Source organism: Harpegnathos saltator, unplaced genomic scaffold (genome assembly GCF_003227715.2).
Source record: "Harpegnathos saltator strain DR-91 unplaced genomic scaffold, Hsal_v8.6 scaffold426, whole genome shotgun sequence".
Classification (NCBI taxonomy): domain Eukaryota; kingdom Metazoa; phylum Arthropoda; class Insecta; order Hymenoptera; family Formicidae; genus Harpegnathos; species Harpegnathos saltator.
The window spans coordinates 383,940-392,979 of record NW_020230235.1 but is presented as its reverse complement, the minus strand read 5'-3'; the positions used below and the strand labels follow the sequence as shown (position 1 = coordinate 392,979).

Sequence of the window (9,040 nt, the reverse complement as noted above, 5' to 3'; positions counted from 1 at the left end):
GGCCACCTCCGAGGCCACCATCACGACTTTGATAGCGAGGTTTGCGGCGCAGGACAGAGAGGAGGAGGCCGTCTCTGCGTCCAATAAGGAGGCGGAGGAGCTCCGCGAGGAGGCGAGAGCCCTCAGGGTCAAAATCCGGAGCCTCGAGGAAGAGGTGAGGGCCAGAAGCATAGCGACGGGCCCAGCACCAGCGCCACAGATAGTTGCGATGTACGCGGAGGCCGCGAAAAGCGGCGGAGAATCGACGGCGGAGGGAAGGAAGCTCCCGCATCCAGGACTATCGAGGCCCAAAAGGAAGAGGCTCCAGAAGAGGACCGTCATTGACAGCTCCTCGAACTCTTCTAAGGAGGTGGGTGGGACCCCGCGGGCGGGATTCCGTCTTTTGAAGATAATCTGCCGGAGGATGCATCCCTCCTGCCCTAAAACCTTCGATCAAGGGGGTCCAGAAGGAACTCGAGGATGATTTGGCCTTCCTAATGGGAACCCGGGGCAGAAGGAGGCGGTAGAGACCTGCACTCGATGGATCAATTACTTCATCGATAGGAAGGGTGAGGTCATGGAAGATAAGGGATCTAGGATCTCAGGAAGGGAGGTGGCGAGTCCGACCCCCGTTCATCCCACTGCCCCGGCCTCCCCGACCGGTAAGGCGATTGCCAACCCGGCTGGAGATGGGGTGAAGGGGAGAAAGATGTACAAGGAGAGGTCTGCTGCTCAGGAGAGGAGAGAAAGAAGGAAGAGACTGAAGGCAAAGGAGAGGGAAAAGCAGCAGAGGAGGACGACTGAGGCTCAGGAGCGGGCGGTCCCAACATCGGACCGGGAGGAGGGGAAGGCGGTCCCTTCCCAAGTCGCGGCGGTCCGCTCCCAAGTCGCGAACAGAGCCTAGTCCAAACCAACAGGAGGGAAGGGGCTCCGACGGGAACGAGGGGATGCAGGAGCGAACCCTGGCAGCGGGAGAGCCAGAGGGGGAAAAGAGAAGAATGGCAGACCAGCAGGCCAAGAACCCGGGACCCTAAAGGCAACCCAGGTGATCTCCCCCCAAGTCTCAAATGTTCCAGGGTCAGTGAGGTGGAGCAAGATAGTAGGGAGGAAGGAGAAGAAGAGGGAGAGGAAGAAGAAGGAGAAGAAGAGTATGGGAACAGCCCCTCCTCAGCCGGTAGCCGGTCCAAAGAGGGGACCAGCTGCTGCGGCGGTGATACCGAGGCCACCAAAATCGGCAGCCATCACCATCACCTGCCCAAAGGACGCCTATAAGGAGTTCATGGTTGAGGCCAGGTGCCGGATCAAGCCGGCGGACGTGGGCATACCCGGTACCTTTAGGATCCGCACGGCCCTTACCGGGATCCTGCTGATCGAGGTGTCTGGCCTCAACGCAGGGGCCTCCGCCGACCGGTTTGCCGAGGAGCTCGGTAAGCTGGCGGCGAAGAAGGGCCTTGACTATCGCGTCCAGAGGCCGTGAAGACGCAGTGCTGCGGCTCACCGCTCTGGACGCGACGGTCGGGGTCGAGGAGGTGGTAGCCGCCGTGGCCCTCGCTAAGGGATGCCCGCCGGCGGAGATTTCCGGAGGCAAGTCACGACTCTCCCAGCGCGGGACGGCCACGGCTGTGGTGCGGTGCCCGTTGGCGGCGGTCGCCAAGGTCGCTGCCGCGGAGCTGGTCCAGGTGGGCTGGACCCGAGCCGGGATGACGGCGCTGCCCGCTCGCACGGCGCTTTGCTACCGATGTTTGGAGCAAGGCCATGTGCGCGAGCGGTGCAAGAGCGCCGTCGAGCGCAGCGATAATTGCTATCGCTGCGGTACCTGAATCCTGCGGAACTTAGGCTCCGTGGCCTCGAACCATCCACCACGGAAGAAGAGGTGGCCGAAGAGATAACCAACGTAGGTGGATGTGAAATCGACAGCGTGAAAGCGGGTAGGATAAGGACATCGCCAAACGGATACAGATCAATTTGGGTCCAGTGTCCCCTACTAGCTGCAAAAAAGGCGGCAGAAAGGGGGACACTGGCTGTGGGTTGGACCCAAGTTAGGGTAGAGATATTGGATGCTAGATCCCTTCAGTGTTTCTGCTGTATGGAGAGGGGTCACGTCCAGACTAGATGTCAAAACGCAACAGATAGAAGCAGAAACTGCTACAGATGCGGAAAGGAAGGACACCTGGTCAGGAATTGTGAATCCCGAGCCTGGTGTTAGATATGTGCGGATGGAGGTAAGGCTGCCGATCACCGCATGGGAGGACTCGCTTGCAATGCCCCCAAGAAAAGGAAAGGTAAGGGAAAGGGGATGCTGGATGACAAGAAGCCAGTTAAAGCAGCAGCAGTAACAACAATGGCAACATCGGCTGAAAAAACTACTGCTATGCCCTTGACCTCTGCAGAAAAAGGAGCGAGAAGGAGACTGCTCTCTTCCCTTCCTCCCTGTCCAAAGACCCCCTCTAACGCACGGGGAGGGGAGGAAATGGACGTAGAGAGGAGGGGAGAAAAAGAGCTCGTGCAAGAGATGAGAAGGAGAGTGATGGGCTGGAGGAGCCGAACGACAAAGTCGTAGTCGACACGCAAAATGGCGACTAGACTCCTCCAGGCCAACCTGCACCGCGCTCGCCAGGCTATGCCGCTTTTTGAACATACCATGTTAGAGTGCGGTGCAGGATTGGGGATAGCGGCGGAGCCCTATTATGTTCCAAAGAACTACCCGCGATGGTTCGGGGACAATACGGGCTCCGTCGCTATCACGTGGAGAACAGGCAATCACTCCCCTCCCGCGGCCTAATTGGATAAAGGGAGAGGGTATGTAATGGCCAGGTTAAGGGGCCCTGGTTGTAGTCGGGGTCTACCTCCCCCCAACAAAGAGCCTGGACCTTGCGAGTTACAGGGCCTGGCTCCAAGATATCGGGAGGGCTGTCAGGCAGTACCTCCCGGGACCTGTCATCATCGCCGGGGACTCTAACGCCAAGTCTCCACTCTGGGGTTTACCCCGGGATGATGACAGGCGGGGGGAGGAAGTCGAGGAATGGGCCGCGGACTTGGGCCTGCGCATAATAAACGAGAGAACGAAGTCTACCTTCGTTGGGTCGCGAGGGGAATCGGTCATAGATCTTACTTGGGCAACCCCTGCGGCCCGTGGAAGGGTGCAGGCCTGGAGGGTGGCGGAAGAGCTTGAATCCCTTTCGGGCCACCTTATAATCGAGATGGAGCTCTCCGTCATCCCCAATGGATTACCGCGGCCCGGCTGAATAAAGACCCACGACCAGCAAGATGGACCCTTAGCTAATTAAACAGGTCTTGGACCTCATCCTGGAGGCGTCCACCTGGCCACGGTGGAAGGAGGGGCGGGAGCTCGACTCGGCAATAGCAGAGATAATGGGCCTGATCGCGCATGCGTGCGATCAGGCCATGCCAAAGATGAGGTCCTGCCCCAAAAGATCTCCTGGTGGTGGACCGACGAAATCGCCGAATTAAGGCAAAAGTCGGTCCACCTCAGGCGGGTCTTAAGAAGAGCCCGTGATGGCAGGAAAACCCCCGAGGAGACCAAGGCCGCCCGTATTGAGTTTTGCGTGGCCGCGCGTGCACTGCGCAAAGCCATGGGGCGGCCAAAGGTCAAGGGTGGGACACCCTCCTCAGATCGTTGGACGTGGACCTGTGGGGGTGTCCGTACAAAATCGCTATGCAAAAGTTGAGACCATGGACGCCCCCACTGACGGAGACGCTAGACCCCGATTCCTGGAGCGAATCATGGGGACACTTTTTTGCCTTGAAAGATGGAAACCTCCCATCGGTCCCTATGTCGTTCCCCCTCTGGATCAACAGAGGGAGGTTCCGGGGGTCACTGAGGAGGAGGTGGTCAGGGCCATCAGGAAGATTAAGAGACGTAAGGCTCCAGGACCTGATGGCATACCCGGCCGCGTACTCACCCTTGCCTCTGGGGTCATCACGGGTAGTCTGGCCGAATTATTTTCGATCGCCCTCGAGGAAGGCAAATTCCCCCCCGTCTGGGGGAGGGCCAACGTGGTCCTCCTCCGTAAAGAGGGCAAGCCGGAGGGCACCCCCTACGCGTACCGCCCCATGTGTCTCCTAGACGAGGCGGGCAAGGTCTTTGAGAGGATCATAGCTGCCCGTCTCACGGAGCATATGGCCCAGGTAGGTCCGAGCCTCGATGATGGCCAATACGGCTTCCGAGAAGGTAGATCCACAATAGATGCGATTTCGCATCTCAGAACCCTCTCGGAGGCCATAGTGAGAGAGGGCAGGGTGGCAGTGGCAATATCTATAGACATAGCCAATGATGCCTTTAACACCCTGCCTTGGGGTAGCGTGGTGAGAGAGATGATGGAGCACTTTCGTTTCCCACGGTACCTCGTGGCCGTCATCGGGGACTACTTCCGGGGTCGACGCCTCACTTGGACGAGCGCCGATGGCGGTAAATGCGAGAGGGGGATGAGCTGCGGGGTTCCACAAGTGTCTGTGTTGGGCCCACTTCTGTGGAACCTCGGATACCACAAAGTCCTCCGGGTAGCCCTCCCCCCGGTTGCAGTATCATCTGCTATGGGGATGATATCTTGATACTGGCCGGGGGAGAGACTGGGGGGATGCAATCCATACGGCGAACTTCGCAATGCACTGCGTCGTGCGTGCCATCCGTGAGGTGGGTCTGACGGTGGCGGAGAATAAGATCGAGGCCATCTTTTTCCACTCAAAAGGTATGAAGCCACCTCAGGCCCACCTACGGATCGGCAGGGTCAGGGTTCCTGTCGAGGCCCAAATGAGATACCTGGGCCTCATTCTGGACGGCACCTGGTGCTTCAAAGAGCACTTCAGCCGCCTGGCTCCCCGATTAAAGGTTATATCAGCCAACTTGGGCAAATTAATGCCCAATATCGGGGGGCCGGACATGAAGGCGCGTCGTCTCCACGCTGGGATTATCAATTCGTTTGCTATGTAGGGTGCGCCCATCTGGGCGGAGGCCCGGGCGGCCAGTCATCCGTTCTGCGCGGTAATGCGCAGAGCACAGAGGACGGTGGCGAATAGGGTCATTAGGGCGTACCGTACGGTGTCCCACGTGGCGGCGACGGCCCTGGCGGGCATGCCCCCTCTGAAGCTCCTTGCGTTGATGTACAGAAACATGTACAGGAAGAAAAAGGAGCTCCAGAGGAATTTAAGGGCTGGCGATTCGCTCGCCGGGGCGCTCAGGCGCGCGAAGCACCAGAGTCGGCAGCTCCTTCTCCAGCGCTGGAATAGGCGTATAATAAACAGCAGGTATGGGAGAAGGAGCGTCGAGGCCGTCCAGCCCTGCCTGGCCGAATGGGCGGGCAGGGAGTCAGGAACCCTGACATTCAGGACGACACAGGTGCTCATCGGGCACGGTTGCTTTGGTGAGTACCTGTGTCGAATCGGTAAGGAACGCACGACGCAGTGCCATCATTGCGGAAATGACCACGACTCCGGGCAACACACCCTAGAGGCCTGCCCGACATGGGCGGCTCAGCTCGTGGTCAGGGAGCTGGGTCCCGACCTCTCGCTCCCCAGTGTCATCACTAAGATGCTGGAGAGCGAGAGGAAGTGGGACACAATCACTAAATTCTGCGAAAAGGTGATGTCGCAGAAAAAGGAGGCGGAGGAGCACCGCCGACTAATGGAGGGAAGGAGGAAAGCACAGAGGAGGCGGCAACACCGCCGAATTGAAAGACGCTCTCCCAGCAGAGAAGGAGATGTTGACTCCTCTGAAGAGGAGGCTATTCGGGGTATAGTTGGTCTTCCCCCACCACTACCCCTTCCACCTATCCCCTACCCCTCCTTTACTCCTCCCCCCTTCCCACCCTACCCGCTATTATCCTCCTCTTCCCCTTTCCCCACCCCATCCCCAAACACCACCAATCCCTAGGAAGGCCCTCCTCCCCACCTGAGTAATGCCCCCGAGAAGGGCAAAGCAAGGAATGGGAGGAGTAGCATTAGGAAGGGTGGCGGTGGCAGACACTGTGAGTCAGCCCACTGCCAAACCCAGGGCAGGAGAACAAAGACTGGGAACCAGTCAACCGACTCCCGGTCACCCGCCGATCCCCAAAATGGGGATCGGATGAGAGCGAGGAGGGAATGAGATGACAGCGTCGCTGTCAGATCATCTCCCCGCTCTCCTCTCTTGACCCACAATAGATGTGTGTAGAAGAGGTGGGGGGCTAGATCTCCCTCCCCGCCTTTTATAGGCAAGGAGTGCCCGGCGGCTAGGGGATTCGATTATTCTCCCCGTAACCGCCGGGCAGGAGGGTGGGACATTGGGCAAGGATTCCCGATGCCCCAGTTATCCCACGAAACGTAGGGCGGCTGGTTGAGAAGGTGGATCAAGCAGCCGCACATCAACACCTAGGCGGCGCCTCGCCTGGCTGGGAACGGCGGTTGAGCGGGCCATTCGGTCGGCTCCCCCTTCCCAACCACATAGGTGAGGCGTGAGGGGTGCAGGGGGAGCGGTGGTTGAGGATGGGCTTCGGCTCGCTTCCCCCCTCCCCTGGAGGAGCGGCGATTGAGGAGGCCCTTGGCTCGCCTCTCCCCTCCCCTGGCACCCCTCGGGGAAAGACGATGGATCGTCATCCGGACTCGGGGCGACGACTGCAGTTATACGGCTTCGGGGCCCCGATCCAAGTCCCTTCGCAGCGCCACCCGGGGAGGTTTTAGCCGGTAGGAGTCCGGCATAACCCTGGCCCTCCCCCGAGGTTCAGGGTATCCATGATGGATTTCCTCCTCGTAAAAAAAAAATGTACAGATAGAAGGTGATTTTTCAGAAGAAAGTCTGGGTGAAGAAGAAGTGGTAGAGGTCCGCGAGGTAAGTGCCTCCTCCTCACTCCCCGAAGAGAGTATGGCCATGGACCTCGGAGGACTAGCCTCCGAGGGACCATTTCTAGAGGACCCACCACCATCCTCGTCGGGGCAAGGAATTGACCGTAGCCGGCAGCTATCCTTCGACCGCGGAGGTGGAGCGGTGAGCCTGATGGATAGGCTCCAGACGGCCCCTCCCCACGGGTGCCACCTTGTCGTGGTGGGGAGGCTTGACGGCCCCAGTGATGTGCAGAGCTGTGCCGGCGGGGGCTTCGGCCCCTGGCAGGTTCTACCATGCCGGAGTGGTCTGCACTGAGGGACTGGACTAAGAACACCCAGGGTAGTCACGGCGGGATGACTAGCTGGTCATCCTCGACCATTTTTAGGGAAGAAGGATGGGGACACCATTCCTCCGACATTGTACGCTGGTGTTCCGGCAGTCGGAGGGACAGGATCCCATCCTGTGGGAGGTACCGTCCCCTAGGGCATTGCACGCCGGTGCACCGGCAGCCCGAAGGGACGGGCCACACTCAGGTCTGCACACCGTGAGACTTGGGAACCCTCATGATACCCGGGTTGGCGGGGGGTTCCGAGCCGCTCGGACGTATTCCGAGTTCGGGGCCGGGGCCCCCCGGGGAGAGCCCAGGGGATGGGGATCGCATCATCCCTAAACCCATCCTCTGGGCGGAGGAGTTTTGCTGGCTGCCGTGGGGGAGCGGTCCCGGTGGGATGCGACACTGGTGACCTAACTCCTTCCACGGGGCCCCCGCGTGGCGGCGCTCCTGACGGTGCCCAGGAGGTCGGAGGCCTGGGACCCCTGAAACCGGCTCACCCCCAGCGATGGAGGTGAGGCGGGAGTAGGGGGTCTGGAGTCCAGTGCTTGAGATGACCTCTTCCCCAGGCCCGAGACATAGACCGGTTTTCCGGGGGAACTCGGGGACACCACGGAGTTTTCTGTAGTGCGGACATGCCCGGCCGGTCGAGCCGTCAGGAGTGGTGGGTTGCAAATGAAATGGCTGATTTATATACAAAAAAGAGAAGAAGGGGAAGAGGAGGAGGGAGAAAAGTTCCGCCGGAACATCCGAGGGGAGCTATGGTGAGGAATGGCCGCCTTTGCCGGCAGTGGCTGGGAAGGCGTTGTCACCCACCCAGGGCACAGGAAAGAAGACAACAGAGGAAGAGATTTTGAGGAAATATCCTCATCTCTTGGACTCTGGGTCTTCCTCGGATGGAGGAGAAGCAGAAAATGAGGAAGAGGAGAGGGATATTGCTGAGGCGATTAGGGAGGTAGAAGAGGAGTAGATGGAGAGAGTAATTTATATAGAGGATGATGAACCCCTATATACCGAGCCTAGGTTCGAGGAATGGGTGGTTCATCTACGAGAACAAATAAAAGTATGGGGGGAAATAAGGAAATAGATAGTGGATACAGGTCCAGGCTCCAGGAAATTTTCAGAACTAATCTGGAATACATGACGCAGCTGGTTGGGGTTTCTAGGAGACTGGTGGAGAGCAATGCGGAACTGGAGAGAAAATTGGATATCAGCCAAGCGTGCAGAAAAGACCTCTGTGAGGCAATGGAAGAAAGAGGAGCAGAGCTTCGGTCTTTCCGCAAGGAGAGACAGAAGAGGGAGGGAAACTTTGAAAAGGAAAGAAAAGAATGGAGAGAGAAAATACGGGAAAGGGATGAGGAAAGGATTAGAGTAGAAGAGGAATTGAGGAAGAAATTAAAGGATAAGACAGGAAGGGTGGGGAGGGGGGTGTACCCAGACTGATGTGTCGCATAGCGATGCGTCGGCACAGGTGAACATCATCACCCCCTCTATCCCTATGGAGGTCGGGGAAGAAATGGGGAAGGGGAAGGAGGTCATAACGCAGACCTCGGATGAGTGGGGGGATCGGAGTGGGGGGTCTAGGGGGTGAGAAGTCGACGGGAATCGCCTCCACACAAACTGATGGGACCCCCACTTCGGTCCCAGAAGGATATCCTGTGGTCCCGGTCACCCCCCGAGAGGAAGGGTCTTGGGTGACCGTGGACCACAGGAAGAAGAGGAGAAAGAAGGAGGGAGAGGAAGAAGGGAACTGGGAGACAAGTAAGACCAGAGCCATTGCCCCTCAGCAGCTCCAGGGAGGGGAGCAGGGGGGAAGATTGGGGATGAAGGTACATCCACCATCCGGACCGCCCCTTGCTACATCGAAGAAAGGAATGCAAGGGAGAAGTAGGGGTGGCGGAGGGGGGAGAGGG

General features: G+C 58.8%; 1 protein-coding gene across 1 annotated transcript; it reads left to right on the top strand.

The window, feature by feature from the left end:
• The first annotated feature begins 3,672 nt into the window (after positions 1-3,672).
• Positions 3,673-8,097, top strand: LOC105186659 (uncharacterized). The gene is made up of 4 exons (XM_011147014.2): positions 3,673-4,408; positions 4,689-4,885; positions 4,931-5,729; positions 7,919-8,097. Exons 1-4 carry the CDS (start codon positions 3,673-3,675, stop codon positions 8,095-8,097), a joined length of 1,911 nt encoding a protein of 636 aa, XP_011145316.2.
• The last annotated feature ends 943 nt before the right edge of the window (positions 8,098-9,040 follow it).

Bases quoted from the DNA above. Each gene is read 5' to 3' on its own strand.
- LOC105186659 (XM_011147014.2), top strand. From the start codon at position 3,673: ATGGACGCCCCCACTGACGGAGACGCTAGACCCCGATTCCTGGAGCGA. The intron at 4,409-4,688 runs GTAAATGCGAGA...TCCACTCAAAAG, and splicing joins TTGGACGAGCGCCGATGGCG to GTATGAAGCCACCTCAGGCC. The intron at 4,886-4,930 runs GCGCGTCGTCTC...TTTGCTATGTAG, and splicing joins TCGGGGGGCCGGACATGAAG to GGTGCGCCCATCTGGGCGGA.